General features: G+C 59.8%; 2 protein-coding genes across 12 annotated transcripts; one reads left to right on the top strand and one right to left on the bottom strand.

Annotated features, from left to right (window-relative positions):
- The first annotated feature begins 235 nt into the window (after positions 1 to 235).
- Positions 236 to 4,834, top strand: SPATA2L (spermatogenesis associated 2 like). The gene is made up of 3 exons (XM_058528574.1): positions 236 to 340; positions 789 to 1,092; positions 2,705 to 4,834. Exons 2-3 carry the CDS (start codon positions 790 to 792, stop codon positions 3,665 to 3,667), a joined length of 1,266 nt encoding a protein of 421 aa, XP_058384557.1. The 5' UTR covers positions 236 to 340; position 789; the 3' UTR covers positions 3,668 to 4,834.
- On the bottom strand, positions 4,804 to 13,955 carry CDK10 (cyclin dependent kinase 10). Of its 11 annotated transcripts, none has more exons than XM_058528561.1 (13): positions 13,717 to 13,932; positions 10,952 to 11,024; positions 10,173 to 10,244; positions 9,353 to 9,455; positions 9,106 to 9,187; positions 8,933 to 9,000; positions 8,201 to 8,253; positions 7,693 to 7,762; positions 6,992 to 7,051; positions 6,443 to 6,566; positions 6,229 to 6,368; positions 5,869 to 5,921; positions 4,804 to 5,456 (listed from the first exon to the last, which is right to left on the bottom strand). In XM_058528561.1, exons 1-13 carry the CDS (start codon positions 13,858 to 13,860, stop codon positions 4,903 to 4,905), a joined length of 1,596 nt encoding a protein of 531 aa, XP_058384544.1. In that variant the 5' UTR covers positions 13,861 to 13,932; the 3' UTR covers positions 4,804 to 4,902. The 11 variants fall into 11 exon arrangements, with proteins under 11 accessions (XP_058384544.1, XP_058384548.1, XP_058384551.1 ...); XM_058528565.1 differs by having other exon boundaries at positions 13,755 to 13,818; XM_058528568.1 differs by lacking the exon at positions 13,717 to 13,932 and adding an exon at positions 13,495 to 13,699.
- Positions 13,956 to 15,393: the final 1,438 nt, after the last annotated feature.

Genomic DNA, 15,393 nt, shown 5'->3' with positions numbered 1-15,393 from the left:
CCCGGGGATCGGCAGTGAACGGCCCCCGCCCCGTGGGGAGACGGCGACGCAGGGACAGGTGGCCGTACAGGTGCATCGCGCAGGTGCTCACCGGGGCATGACCGCCGTCGTCCTCCCGGCTGTCATCAGGCCCCGCCCCGCCCGGCCCGCGGGAACGAGCGCTGCCAGACCCCCGGCACGTCCGGCCCCAGTCAGCCGAGGGGGCGGTGCCCGAAGCAAGCCCCACCCCGAACGTCAGGGCCCCGGCCAATGCGCGGAGCCAGCTCTCGGCGGAAGCGCGGTGGTGGAGCAGAGGCCGGAGCCAAGCGGCGGGCGATTGGAGACCGCTGGGGACGAACAGGTATTGCGGTCGCCCGCATGGCCCACAGTAGGATCTGGTGGGCGAGGGGGTCTCTGGTTGAGATGAGGTGCTCAGCTGGCTGGGAGGAGCCCCAGGGAAGCGGGGTGCTGTGGATACTGAGGGCCGCTCAGCTAGCGAGGACAGGTCGCCCGGCTGGAGGGGGACCTGTGGATGCTGGGTGGGAGGCACACAAGCTACCGGAGACAGGGTCGCCCGGCTGGAGGGGGACCTGTGGATGCTGGGTGGGAGGCACACAAGCTGCCGGGGACAAGGTCGCCAGGCTGGAGGGGAGATTTGTGGATGCCGGGTGGGGGCTCCGGGGGCGCACAGCTGCCGACAGGGTTACCAGGTGGGAGGGCGACCTGTGGATACTGGATGGGGGCTCTGGGGGGCGCACAGCTGGCGGGGAGGGGTCTCTGATTCCTGACACCCTACCCCCGCCCGCAAGGATGGGCAGCAGCTCGCTGTCCGAGGACTACCGCCTGTGCCTGGAGCGCGAGCTTTGGCGCGGCCGCGCGGGTGTGTGCGGGGACCCGTCGTTGCGCGCCGTGCTTTGGCAGATCCTGGTGGAAGACTTCGACCTGCATGGGGCGCTGCAAGACGACGCTCTGGCGCTGCTCACTGACGGCCTGTGGGGCCGCGCTGACCTGGCCCCAGCCCTGCGCGGCCTGGCCCGCGCCTTTGAGCTGCTGGAGCTGGCCGCCGTGCACCTGTACCTGCTGCCCTGGAGGAAGGAGTTCACTACCATCAAGGTAGGGCGCCGGGCCGAGGGGGGCTCCCCTGCCCGGGTTGCTGGGGGGCTTGCGACCCTCCAGAGAACAGCTTCCATCAAGGGATTTCAGACGTCCTCAGAGCCTGGTGGGTTTCGCAGGGCTCAGAGCGTACTCAGGGGTCCTGGGTGTGTTGGGGCAGATCTCTGCCCGAGATCCCCAGCACTCCCAGAGCTGAGAACTTGGGGTGGGTGGAGGCCACCAGCCCTGGGTGCCTGCCTCCTGGGGGGTTTCTGCCCCTTAAAGCTTGTATCATTGCCCTCCCCAAAGTGGCCTCGCAGCCACAGAAATCCTAGGACAGGCCCACAGGAGGGGCTTGAGGTTCCATGGTCACCTTAATTTCTCCAGGATGTGGGCTGATCCCATTTATAGAGAAGAACTTCGGGTGGGTGGATCCCCTATGAAGTAGGCAGCGGCTGTACACCTCTGCACGCCTGGGGTGGCTGGGCTGGGCAGGTACCTAGTTCACCCCTCAGCTCCGGTCTGGACATCGTGCCCAGGGCTGGCCTGGCCCCTCTAGGTGAGCTGCCTGCCAGCAGGAGGGGCGCAGGCTGCTGGCGGTCTGAGCTAATTTAGAAGAGTGGGAAGGTGATGTCGTCACTGGACATGTGGGCAAGTCCGCCTCTGCCGGTTGCCATGACAGCGGCAGCCTGTCTGGGAAGGTGAGCTCTGGGGACACCTGCTGGTGCCAGGTTCCAGGACATCCATTCATCCCTTCAGACCAGAAGGCAAGAGGTACCCACCAGAGCCAGCCCATGGGGGGCCAAGAGCAGAACAGACAAGCCTGCCCTCGAGGTGCTCACAGCTTCAGTGTTGGGCACACCTGGATGGGGTCTGGTTCTGCCTCCTCCTGGCTGTGTGGCTTTGGGCAAGTTACCTAATCTCTCTGAACCCACTTCCTCCTCTGTGAAATGGACACAAGAATAGTCCAGCTCGTGGTTTGTTGTGAGGGGTGAATGCAAAGCCCTGGGGACGATGCTCGCACACAGTGCTCAATCCAAGGGAGATACTGTCATAAGCTGTAAGCAGAGGAATGCTCACAGGGTCCCAGAGTTATGGAGTTGTAGTTAGGAGAGACACTTGATCATCATACTAATAGTCCTTTTAATTCGGCTATTTCATCCGTGTGGTGGAACGCTAGACAGCTGGAAAACATGAACAGCTAGGTCTGTCCTGATAGGGGAAACTAGTCCCTGGAAAAGCAGTGCGTTTAGGAGGCTCCCTGGTCAGAGGACATAAGCATCTCTATGGTGTTTGCACAACAAAGCACTCAGTCGGCACCTGATTTGAGCCGTGAAGCCCCAGGGGTGAGAGGAGGTGGAGGGAACTGGGGGACCCAGAGATTTCTCAGCATAGGGGCTCTGTATTTTGTCCTGATTTATGAGCCTGCCCCGGCCGATGAGATCAGTCTTCAGGAGTGGGCTCACCTGGAGGAAATGTCGGCACAGCCCGGAACTGCCCCGTCACTTGGCGCCACGCTGCCATCTGGGGTGAGGGTGGTGGCCCCTGAAACTGGCCAAGGCCAGGGGGGAGCAGAGCCTGGGTCAGGTCTGTGGGAGGGCAGGCTGCTGCTGATCAGGCCCCTCCCCTGCAGACCTTCTCGGGGGGCTACGTGCACGTGCTGAAGGGCGCACTCTCGGAGGACCTCCTCATCCAGAGCTTCCAGAAGATGGGCTACGTGCGCAGGGACAACCACCTCCTCATGGTGGCCGCCCCACCTCCTGCCTGCCAGCTGGTGCAAGTAGCCCTGGGTTGCTTCGCCCTGCGGCTGGAATGCGAGATCCTGGGCGAGGTGCTGGAGCGGCTGGGCACCAGCGTGCTGCCGGCTGATGAGCTGCTGCAGGCACGGCGGGCCAGCGCGGACGTGGCCTCCTGCGTGGCCTGGCTGCAGCAGCGGCTGGCCCGGGAAGAGGAGCCGTCGCCCCTGCCCCCACGGGGCTCCCCGGCACTGTACCGGCCCCAGCTGGACCTGTACCGGGACCTGCAAGAGGACGAGGGCTCAGAGGAGGCCAGCCTGTACAGTGGGCCCTCGTCAGGCCCAGACTCGCCCCCCTCAGAGCTGGCCTACCAGCCTCCACTTTGGGAGCAGAGCGCCAAACTGTGGGGTGCGGGGGGCAGGGTCTGGGAGCCGCCAGCAGAGGCTGAGGTGCCACAGCAGGCCAGCAGCCCATCCTACAGGGCCTTGGAAGAGGAGCTGGAACCGGAGCCCTCGGCCTTTTCCTTCCTCTCACTGCGCCGAGAGCTGCTGAGTCGGCCCAGGGACCCCGCTGCTCCCAAAGCCCCCGGGAGCCCCAGACGGGCCAGACCCCAGCATGAGCATGGGCCCATCCCCGAGACCCCCGGCTACCAGGCGCATAGCTGCCTGGCCTCTGGCATCCTGCCCACCCTCTGCTGTGACACGTGTCGCCAACTGCACGCTGCCCACTGCACCGCCCTGCCCGCCTGCCGTCAGGGCCACGTGCGGCGCATCCTGCTCAGCGACACCCAGCGGCACCTCTGGCTGCAGCGAGCACAGGTGGACACCCTGCTCTACGATAGCCCCGGGGCCCGGCCTTAGGCCCTGCCACGCCCTGGGTCAAGGGCTTTCTGGAGAGTTACTGTGGTGCTTCTCTGGGCCTTGTCCCTCCTCAGGCCTGGGCCACTGGCCACCTGCCCCTCCTACCCCACGAGGAGCCCGGCACACAGCGGGAGGGGGTGTGGAGCATCCAGGCCCCACAGAGCAGGAGGTGGAGGTCTTGCAAGCTCCTGCCTGAGGCAGTCCCATCCCTGCCCTCGGCACTGACTCATGCCCAGGTGTGCTGGGTGGAGGGATGTAGCACCTGAGCCTGTCCCCCTAAAGGACCCTCACCCTTCTCTCTCCCCCCCCCCCCACCCCACCGTAGGGGCCCAGTGATCAGCCGGTAGCTCTGTTCCCTGCAGGTTGTGGTTCAGGACACGCTGCCTCCCTCCAAGGTTCCACAGGGACTCTCCACACAGGGGTGTCCTTGGGGGCCTACAGGTGACACTGTGAGCCCCTGAGCTCTGCTGGAATGAGTCTGGGGACTCGCCAGGTGCATGGCTAACTCAGCCTCTCTCCGTGGGTGTCACAGGCCACAGTGAACAAGCTGAGTGCTGGTTTGTGACCTACCCCATGTGCCCCGGTCACAGCTGGGCAGGGAAGCTGGGTGTGCAGATGAAGTGATCTGATCTGAAACCCGAGTGAGGAGGTGCCCGAGAACTCTGGAGAACATGCAGCAAGAGGCGGGCGGCGGGCAGCCCGGACAGGCCTGCATGTCCCTGCACTTCCAGGTGGAGTGTGGGAACTTCTGAGCAACCAGCACCCCAGTGGCCTCCCGGCTGCTGCTTCCTGCTGTGTTGGCTCTGGAAGGCAGGATGGGAGGTCTCGAAGGCTTCCCACCCAAGCCACCCCCTGGGTCCAGTGGTAAAGATGCAGCAAGCTCCACCCCCTGAGGCAGACTCCCAAGGCCAGGGAAGCAGGACAGCGGCAACCCCTTTTCCTTCGGAGCAGGGGATCCCGGGAATCACCAGCCCAGAGGACTGGAGGGGGTGGGTGCCTGTCTTCTGTGCTGGCCCCTCCTCACTGGGCACCCACCCAGCCCATCTGTCCCGCCTCCCAGCCTTCCCAGCACTGGGAGAACCCATCACATGAAGAATCAGAAGCTCAAAGTACATTAAAGACACTGAACCCACTCGCCGCTAGGAAAGCTTTTATCTCTCTGAGATCTGTTAGTGCCAACCCCACCCTTTCCCCTCGGGCCCCAGTATGGGGGCGGGGACGGGGCTCTGGTGGTCTCAGCGTGGTGACTGCCCAGAGCCCCATCCACCAGGCTGGCTCACCCACACCTGATCCTTCCTTCCCACTCTGAGTCTTGCCAGGCCCACCCAGGGGTCACCATAGCTGCTCCCTGCCCCGGGCAGACTCTGGTGACCAAGAGCAGACACAAGCAGCCGTGCGGGGTCTGGTGGTCCCAAACTAGCAACACCTGCTGAGATGGGCCAGGGGGCATTTCCTCCTGGGATGTGAAAGCCCAGCAACGGGCAGGACCCAGCACGGCCAGCAGGTGACACAGCCACAGCCCACATAGGTCTGGCCTCAAGGTGTCCTGGCCCTTTGGGGTGCCCCATTCCCTCACCCCACATCCAGACCCACTCTTCTGGTGTGGAGGTGGCAGGAAGCGGTGCAGTCGGCTGGAGCAGCTGGTCGGTCCTAGCCAGGGACGTGCTGGATCCCAGGAGCCCCGTCAAGCTGGACTGCAGGGGCTTCGCTGCCTGCTGAGGCCCCACAGTCAGGACTTTCAGGGCTTGCAGCGCTTGCTCTGGCCTTCGGCGCCTGAGGCTGTGGCCCGCTTGTTGCGGTGGTGGGGGAAGGTAGGCATGAGCTCCGGCTCACAGGCTGCGGGGAGTGGGCTGCTCAGCGCTGCGTCGCGGGGAGGGCCTCCCAGGGGATGGGAAGAGCCCCCCGGGGGGGGGGCCTTCAGGTCTGAACCCTGCTCTGCATTCACAGTGGCCCCCCCTCTGCTCCCCTCCTCCGACTCCGCAGACAGTTTGTGTGGCCACAGCGCCCCCACCAGGGCCTCGGCACATGGCCCCGGCCTGCCCACACCCGACCCGGACGGGCCTTTGTGGGAGCCCACCACACCACACTGCAGGGTCTCTAGCAGCAACATGAGGCCAGGTCCCAACACACCTGCCCCAGACACACAGGGCCACAAGACGAGCGCCCTGCAGACCGGAGCCTGAGGGGTCTAGGGGACTCACGTAGGGGCTTCTCCTTGAAGTAGGAGCTCTCCAGGCAGTCCCCAGCTGTTGCCCTGCAGGAAGCCCCCCTGTTAATGGGACCCTGGGCCTCATTGAGGCTCGTTTCCCTCACACCCCACCCAGCCCAGCAGTCTCTGGCACAAATTTCCCAACAACTCAAAGGTGGGTGGCAAGTAAGGGTCTGTGGCCCAGAAACCCTTGGGAACCTCAGAGTGGGCTCTGTGACCTGGGGGGGCAGACCACCCAGACAGGACACCTGGCCTGCTGTGCATGTCTGGGGAGGGGGCATCTCGGTGGCAGGGTGGCCTGTGTTCTGAGAATCCTTTTATAAAGGGCCCTGCCCACAGGCCGAGTCAGCACCTTTTCTTGGGGTCGTACATGAAGAGGAAGTTGAGCAGGCGCAGGCCGGCGTCTGAGAGCCACGGGAACTTGTGCTTGAGGTTGTTGTACGGCTGCTTCCTCAGGCTGTATTGGCTGACCAGCGGCAGCTTGGAGAAGCCCTGCGGGAGCAGGAGCTGAAGCCACAGGGGCTGGCCTGGCCAAAGGCAGGCGAGGGCAGAGGCCAAGTGCTCACCGGCCAGATGTTCTCACTGGGTGTCCCCAGCAGCTGCACGATCAGGTCCACCTGGTGGATCTCAGAAGTGCCGGGGAGAAGGGGCTTATGGGCCAGCAGCTCAGCCAGGATGCAGCCCACGGCCCTACAGGAGAGCAGGCCTCGCCTGATGCACCTGCTCACTCTGCCATACACCTCTGCTAAGCGACACTCCAGCGTGACCGCTGAGGGCACGTGCCACCCACACATCTCCAAGTGCTGGGGTCAGAGCCCAGGAGATGGTCACAATGGAATGGGCAAGTGACTGCTGGGATCCCCACCCGGGCCATGTCACCTGGTCCCAGCAGGCCTCTCTGGGTGAACACGAGGGCAGGGCCAGTCTTCTGTGGACCTCAGGGCTAGGGGCCTGTGGACACTCTGTTCTCACACTCGCTCTCAGGATCCCAGGCTTGGGCCCACCCTCCTGGGAGCTGGGAGGCCAGATTCCAGCCCCACTCCTGTCCCTGTAGCTCTGAGAGTGACCGACGCTGGCCCTTCCCCGAGGCCCTGGGAGTGGCAACCACTTCTCACCACATGTCGATGCTGGTGGTCTGCGTGGTGGTTCCCAGCAGAAGTTCAGGGGCTCGGTACCTGCAAACAGAAGACCCACCTCACATTGCGCAGCGCCTCCCCTCCAGCCTGGGCGTCCATGGGCACAGCGGCTCTGCACCAGCCCACCCACGAGCCACCAGCCTCCTTGAGATAGCCTGGACGACAGGACCGCTAACCCCAGCTTGGACCGCCCCGTCCTCTGAAGCTCTGCGGCCGCTGGATGGCTCCTAAATGCAGTGGTGTCCCGTGGGTTACAAAAACCTGGAATCCTTAGCACACGTCTCCTGTCACCTGCTTTACAGACCGGGCTAAATGACACACGGCAGGAAGCACCTGACTTCAACGTCCTACCCTTAACCAGGACCCTGTCCTGCTTCTTAGAAACGTAAGTGACAAAGAAGACACAAAACTACATAAACCGTCCTCCTTCAGTTGTGAAGCTACCTCCCCTGCCTCCGGGCAGGGTGGCGCCCCATCCAATGAGGCAGGTTCTTCAGTGCCACCAACCCTGCCATTGTCCTTCCCGTGACAGCCCTGCTGTCTTGGGAAGCTGTCCTAGACCCAGCCTCTGAGTGTACGCAGCCCCCTACAGCTCAAAGACCCACGAGATGCTTTTGCAGCTTCAGCGCGGCCTCCCCAAACTCCCCTCCTCCGGGCACACCTGGTCCTGAGGCACTCACCAGAGAGTGACCACCTTGGGGGTCATTGGCTTCACTGGAATGCCGTAGGCCCGGGCCAGGCCAAAATCCGCTGTGACAGAGGCAGATATGGGAGGGAGAGTGTGTCACCTAGTGAGAGCTAATGAGCCGCTGCCCGGGGCCACGAAGACAAAGGAGCCAGCTCTTAGCCTTCAGGATGCTTATAAGATCCGACCTCCTCCAGAGGGACTGGGGGGTGGTGAGCGGGGGTACCTGGAGCACAGGGGGGCTGCTGGCCTGGTCTTGGGCAGGGAAGGCCCTGTGGAGGGTGACAGCCAAGCTGAGACAGAAAATCAGGCAGAGTCACCAGACGGGAGGGAGAGGAGAGACGGAGGGACTAACTGCACAGGGCAGGGGCGCTGAGGCCCAGAGAGTGGGGGGCAGGGGGAGATGAGCTGGAGAAGTAATGTCAAGACCAGCAGGGCCAGGCTGGAGCCCCAAGGTGGCACTCGTGGAAAGACCTCCTGCAGAGCCGGCACCCTGCACCCACCTGTCTTCACACAGCCCTTGTCGGTCATGAGCAAGTTGGAGACCTTCAGGTCCCTGTGACAGAGGGAGAAGGTCAGTGGTTCCCAGGAAGCAAGCTCCTGGGGTGATGGCGGTCATTCAGGACGTGTTCCCACACGTCTCCTGTTTGAACTTTCTAACATGAGGAGAGCAGGCAGCCTAAGGCCTCTCGGAAGCTGGGAATGCCAGAGCTCTCAGTAACATTTGGAGGAAGCGGCAGAGCCGGGCCTCCAGCCCAGTCTAACTGCCAGTCATGCCTATTCCCTTGCACATGCTGCCCCAGGGTACAGACGCCACTGCCTGCACAGTCCTGCTCTGGCCCGGAAGGCCCCCACTCCGCCCCCTCCAGTCTTGGCATTTCCTTGCATGTGTCACAAGCCTCCAGGAAGGCTCTCTCCACCGCAGGACTTCTCAAAGCCTTGACTACACTCATAGCATCGCCCCCAGGGAAAGCAGGTATTATTTGCTCCTGCACCCTTCCCCAAGCAGCAGTCAGAGAAGTCCGCTGCACTGAGGCTGTGTCTGCTCCTCTCTTGCATACTGGGCATTGATGTGCTGGCACTGGAAGCCAGGGATCAGTACTGGCAGTACCCCTCCCTGGTGTCACAAACCAGCACTCGCCTGGACAAACGACCCCGAGGCCCCGTCCCATCCAGGCGCCTCCTATCAGCCCAAGATCCTGCCCCTCTGACCTGCCCTCCCAGACCCTGCCCACCTATGGATGATGAAGTTCCGGTGCAGGTACTGGAGGCCCCGCAGCACCTGCAGCACAATGCACTTGACCTACGCAGAGGGCCAAGATAGGCCAGTTAGAGCCAGCTGTGTTTGGCACAAATGTGCTGGACAAGGACCCATGCAGGACCCCCTCCCAGGGCCCCCACCTCGCACCTGGGCCTCAGAGAAGGGTGTTGGCATGTTCTCCAGAAGGCTGGCCAGGTCTTGCTCACAGTAACCCATCACCAGGAAGATGCTGGAAAAAAAAAAAGAAAGACACACGTCACCTCCCACCTCCTCCTGGGTGGGCCAAGAGACCCTCCCGGGGCTGTAAGAAGGGTGACCATAATCTCCGGGGAACACAGGGAGGGGCAGGGTGGGCTTAGCAGGGCCTACTGCAGAGGGTCAGCAGACTGCTCACCTCTCCAGGTGGTTTCCCACAACCACCTCCTTCAGCTCCACGATATTTGGATGGCGAAGGCGAAGGAGCAGCGTGATCTCTCGAAGGCTGCTGATGGGGACCCCTGCAACCAGATACAGCCTCAGCGAGCCCCGCCCCTGCAGACGGGGGCCCCTGCAACCGGACACAGCCTCAGCGAGCCCCAGCCCTGCAGACAGGGGCCCCTGCAACCGGACACAGCCTCAGCGAGCCCCACCCCGGCCTATGTCAGTCCTCAGTTACCCCCATCCCTAACTCTGTCAGGGCTCTGCCCGTCACCTCAGGAAGAATCAAGACCATCCCAACGCCACTTCCTTCATCAAGTGCAAAGCAGTAGCTCTCTGCACTGACCACTGTGTATGGCAGGGGGTCCACAGTGAGCAAGGCAGAGCCCTGCCCACATAGGCAGCCAGGGAAGGGCTGGGGGTGGTAAGCGGGGGGTGCATGGAGCACACAGGGGCTGCCAGCCCAATCTTGGGCCAGGAAGGCCCTGTGGAAGAGTGACAGCCAAGTTGAGAGAGACAATCAGGCAGAGTCACCAGGCAGGAGGAGCGGAGAGAGGAAGAACTAACTGCACAGGACTAGGGGCACTGAGGCCCAGAGTGACGGGGGGCGGGGGTGAGATGAGCTGGAGAAGTAAAGGCGAGACCAGCAGGGCCAGGCTGGAGGCCCGAGACCAGCCCCCTTTAACCGTGATGCCGCCACTCCTGGGAGGGCAGGCTCGCACTCTCAGTCCCAAGGAAGGCTTTCTACCCCCTCCCACTTTGAGCTCAAAGAGGTCCAGCATCCCCTTTCCACTCACCATCCTTCTCCTTGTCCATCCGCACTTTCTTCAGAGCGACAATCTCATCCGTCTGGGTGTCCCGGGCCCGATCTGGAATGGAAATTCATCCATGACGGACTCCCGCCCCATTCCCCCTCACGTGTCCTCTTGCCACAGAGTGCCTCCTTCTGAACTCTGGGGGCTCCTTTTCTCTTCCTCAACAACTGGACACCCAGTGACAGTCCTCCCTCTGTGCAAGCAACACCCCCAGCCCCACTAGACACGTGCTCCCGGGGGGAGGGTTCTCTCATTTGAGCTGGGTACAGGGTGCCCAGTTATAATAAGGTCCCTGTAAGTTTTCCTTCTTAGAGTCAACATGCAGATCACTGCTCTGTGTTCTGTTGTTACTAAGTTCTAACAGCAAATAAGGTACTTTATTTAGAAAAAAGAACACTTATTTTGGGGGGCAAAGACGGCTCCCCAAAGCACTGTGCTAATTTGCAGAGCTTCCAAACACTTAGCAGTATGATCCACACCAACGTCTCAGCAGCTACAAGCTGCAGCTCTGGCTGCTTTTGGAAGTGCTACATTTTATTGCTGTAACAGTTACCTCTGCTCACAGTTACATGTAAGCAATCTGAGATTGACATTTATTCGGACATGCTGTAAAATTCATGGTAATTACACCAGGGATTACAGTTCACTTGTACAAGTTTTTGCCCTGGCTGTGGAGCAAGGGCTGTTAGCCTCCTTCTAGCCCTAACACAGCTACTGCTCGGACAGTCCCGTGGCCCAGGCCTCCCATCTCAGCCACTCACACACAATGCCGTAGGTGCCTTCCCCGATGCGGTTCAGCTTCTCAAACTCCTTCACACTCCGGCACCGTCCGAGCTGAAAGAGAGAGGGGCTGGCAGTGTGGGGACTTTTCAGATAAGAAAAGGGGAATGATGATACTGGGCCAGAGACTTTGAATTTTTTTTTTTTTTTGGTGAGGAAGGTTGTCCCTGAGCTAACATCTGTGCCAATCTTCCTCTATTTTGTATGTGGGACGCCACCACACATGGCTTGATGAGCAGTGCATAGATCTGCACCTGGGATCTGAACCATCAAACCCAGGGCCACCGAGGCAGAGCATGCGAACTTAACCGCTAGGCCACCAGGCCAGCCCCCAGAGACTTTGAATCTAGTATCAAAGACACCCCAACCACTCCCTTTAAATCCCATGGTCCTGACATATGCTGTCTAAACATAGTAACCACCAGCCACATACAGTTACAACTAATTAAAATAAAACTAAAAGTTCAGGGGCCAACCCGGTGGCACAAGCGGTTAAGTGCGCGCACTCTGCTTCGGCGGCCTGGGCACGCACTGATGCACCGCTTGTCAAGCCATGCTGTGGCGGCGTCTCATATAAAGTGGAGGAAGACGGGCATGGATGTTAGCCCAGGGCCTGACTTCCTCAGCAAAAAGAGGAGGATTGGCAGATGTTAGCTCAGGGCTGATCTTCCTCACAAAAAAATAAAAATAAAAATAAATAAATAAAAACCAAAGTTCATCTCCTCAGCTGGACTAGCCATGTGTGAAGTGCTCAACGCCCCATGTGGTCATGGCCACCACACTGCATGATCCACCATCACAGAAAGCCTGCTGAGCAGCACTGGTCTAAACCATGCTCTGGAGATGGAAAAAGCTTCAAGACCTTCACAAAGCATCTACCAAACACAGTGAAAATGCTTCTATGGCCAAGAGGAACCATCCCCAACATCCATACATGACTTCTTCCTTTGAGTTATGAAACACGGCACAGCGGCATGTGGCCACCCAGCTGGTGGTCTTATTTCCCAGCCTCCCTTGCAGCTAGGTATGACCATGCGACTGAATTCTGGCCAACGGGACATGAGCAAAATGGACAGCTGTGACTTCCTGACCAGGGGAAGCTGGTTGCTGCCCACTCCTTCTTACTCTTTGAGGCAGGCTGGGATTTGGAAGAGGTGCAGATGGAAAACCAGACAGACAACCTGAGTGCCTGGCACCTTCTGGAATGTTAGGGGAGAGAGAAATAAAGTCCTGTACTTAAACCACTGTATTTTGGGGTTTCTCTGTCCTCGCAGAGAGTCTGCTCCCTAATACACCTTCATAATGTGGTGGGTTCTTAGGTGGACTCAATGAGCACTTCTCCTTGGGTCTCAGAAGCACAAGCAGCAAGGTTCGAATTCTAACAGCTCCTCTCTGGCCTTCCTGCCTCTATTCTCTTACCAACTCTGCCCTCCATCTCCATCCTCCCTAACCACCTGGGGAACGGAGTCAGAACCTTGTAGTCAGGATGGAAGCCGTTCCATGATCTCGCCTTAACTTCCCTTTCCCACCTACTCCCCCTTCTCACATTCTCTCTCTCCAGGCTGAACTCCTGTGCTTCCTATTCACACTGTATTTCTCATCTCCATGACTTCGCTCCTGCCACACCTTAAGTCTGGCAAGCCACACCTCCTCACCTCCACATGTCCAAAACCTAGTCACACTTTCTGGCCCAGCAAAGATGCAACCCCTGGGGGCCAACCCCGTTGTGGCGTAGCGTTTGAGCTCCTGTGCTCTGCTGCTGGCACCCCAGTGTTCAGATCCTGGGCCACACCAAGACACTGCTTATCATGCCATGCTATGGCAGTGTCCCACATAAAGTAGAGAAAAATGGGCACAGATGTCAGCTTAGGGCCAGTCTTCCTCAGCAAAAACAGGAGGATAGGCATGGATGTTAGCTCAGGGCCGATCTTCCTCTCAAAAAAAAAAATGCAACCCCATTCTACAAAGTTCTTCCTGGCTCCCAGCTGAAAACAATTTCTCCTCTGAAATCCTCTGATACTCTTATGTCTTGAAGCACCTGCTACCGCACTCCCTGCCCCGTCCTGGTCTGGCTGTCTTCACGCTCATGTGAGAGCACGGTGCCCTGAACACCGCCACCCCTGCGCGAAGACGCACAGCCACCAGTGGGCGGCTCTAGAGTGGCTCCTGGCGGTCACTCAGCCAGTCTGTTAGTGAGCCTCATCGGACACGTGACTGGGCCTCTGGAGCACTAGCAGGCAGTTAACACACCACCCGGTCGCCACGATCAGACCCGCCCCGCACGAGCTGCCTGCGCCCCTCGGCTCTACCTACCGCCCCTCTACAACGTGGGCAGTAACGTGCCCAGAAAGGGTCGCCAGGGGACTGGGCGACAGTGACACGCAGAGCCCCGCACACAGCGAGGCACAGAGGCCGCGGGTCCCGGGTGGGGCCGCCCGGCCCACAGCCCGGGGAGACAACGCCTCCCACGCCCAGAGCCCGCCCTTCCGGAGTTGGCAGCGGCACGGAACCCGGCCGACCCTACGCGCAGGCGCCACACGCCCCGGGGGCCGCACTCCTCGCCTGGAAGGGAGCAGCCGCCGCCGCCGCCTCCGGCTTCCGGGCCTGCCGCGAGGAACTCTGGGACTGTTGTTCCTCCCCGTGCCGGAAACCTCGGCGCTTCAGCGCAACACTGAGGGCCCCAGCGCGTTTCGGCCCCGCCCCCCGACGGCGAGGGCAGAGGTGCCCCGAGCGCCCCCCGTCGCACCCTGTGTTCCGGAGGCACCGTGAAGAAGCCTTCCTTACGGATACACTTCAGACGGATCTGCTCTGACTCCGGCTCCGGGTCCCCCATGCCGAGCGCGACCCCACTTCCCGTGTGCGCAGGCGCAGATGGGGTCCCTCGACGCATGCGCGCAGTGTACTTCCGGGGCGTCCGCTCCTTAGCAACGGTTACCAAGGTAACTTAGCGGCGACCCGAGCGCCTCAGCCCCCAGGATCCCTCTGCTCCGGCCACCGAGGTTCGGACCTTATTTTAGTTTTAAGCACTGGCGTCTGCGCCAGCTGGGGCGTTGGGTCACGGCAGCCGGAGGAGGAAGCAGAAGTCCGAGGGGCTGGGGGCAGGGTTCTTGGCGGGGCTGAGAGGGCCGCGGCGTGTGGGGGTGCTGAAGGGGTCTAGGGGGGCTGCTGGGCGCTCCTCCTTCGGGGAGGCGAGGCCGGGGTTAAAGCTCTCCCTGGAGCCGTGGAGGGAGGGGTTTGCATGGGGCAGGGACGGAGAGCCCAAAGGAAATGCCAGGGCTCGGGGACAGGCGAGGGACGTGCGGTGGGACCACAGGGTCACCCGCTACGTGCTCGGCCCTGTACACTCTGCCTTGTGGATGTCACGTCTGTGGGAGATCAGGATTTGGCTACCCTGAAATCTATCTCTTTACCTTGATTGTTTTCTCTGACGGACATTTGACCTCCCCCACTACCTGCCTAAAGAATTTGACATAGTAACTCCTTCCTGGAACAGATCTTCTATCTGATGGCTGTAATATAATGTAAAATAGATGTTACAATAGGAAAGGCACCAACAAGCCCATCTTATTGGAAGTTCTGTCTCTCTGGCCACATTCTCTGGATGGCCCTGAGAGGAGTTGCCAGACAAACATTTACATTTATAAGGGAAATCTCCATTTGTAAAGGTATCTCCCTCTCTGTATTTGGGAAGAGGAGGGATGACCTCATTTCTAGAAACTTATCAATGTGGAAAGTGAGGCCTTAAATCTGCATAATAACCTTACTCTTCTTTACTGTGCTTTAGTGGCAATCTCCTGTAACTGACTCCCCCCACCCCCAACATCGTCCTTTGTCATTGGCTGAACATGGTATTTAAGACGAGAATTTCTGCTATTGTGTTGAGAAACGCAGTGTCCCTGCTTTCTCCCATGTATACATGTTATTAAACTTGGTATTATTTTCTCCTGCTAACCTGTCTTATTAATTATTTGGCCAGCCAGAAGAACCTTAAGGGAAAGGGCAGAGGGGGATTCTCCCTCTTCCCCTACACAACCCAGCTGGAGGCAGGCACACGAGGTCAGACACAGAAGGTGAGAGTCATGCGCGCTAAGAGGGAAAATGAGGCAGGGCTGTGAAGGGGATGTGTCGGAGGGGTGCAGCTTTAAATAGGGTGCCAGGAAAGGCCTCCCATGAAGGGGACTGTAATGTAAATTCTAAAATAACATTAAGTTAAGGACATTTGATAATTATGAAATTAATCATAATTTAATGAGTTGAATTATTATTATTTTTTATTTATAATTTTATTTATTTATTTATTTTTCCCCCAAAGCCCCAGTAGATAGTTGTATGTCATAGTTGCACATGCTTCTAGTTGCTGTATGTGGGACGCGGCCTCAGCGCGGCCGGAGAAGTGGTGCCTCGGTGCACGCCCGGGATCCGA

The sequence above is a fragment of the Diceros bicornis genome, chromosome 32 (assembly GCF_020826845.1).
Source record: "Diceros bicornis minor isolate mBicDic1 chromosome 32, mDicBic1.mat.cur, whole genome shotgun sequence".
In the NCBI taxonomy this organism is placed as follows: Eukaryota; Metazoa; Chordata; class Mammalia; order Perissodactyla; family Rhinocerotidae; genus Diceros; species Diceros bicornis.
The sequence above is the reverse complement of the archived record's forward strand: the minus strand, read 5'-3'. Positions and strand labels throughout refer to the sequence as shown.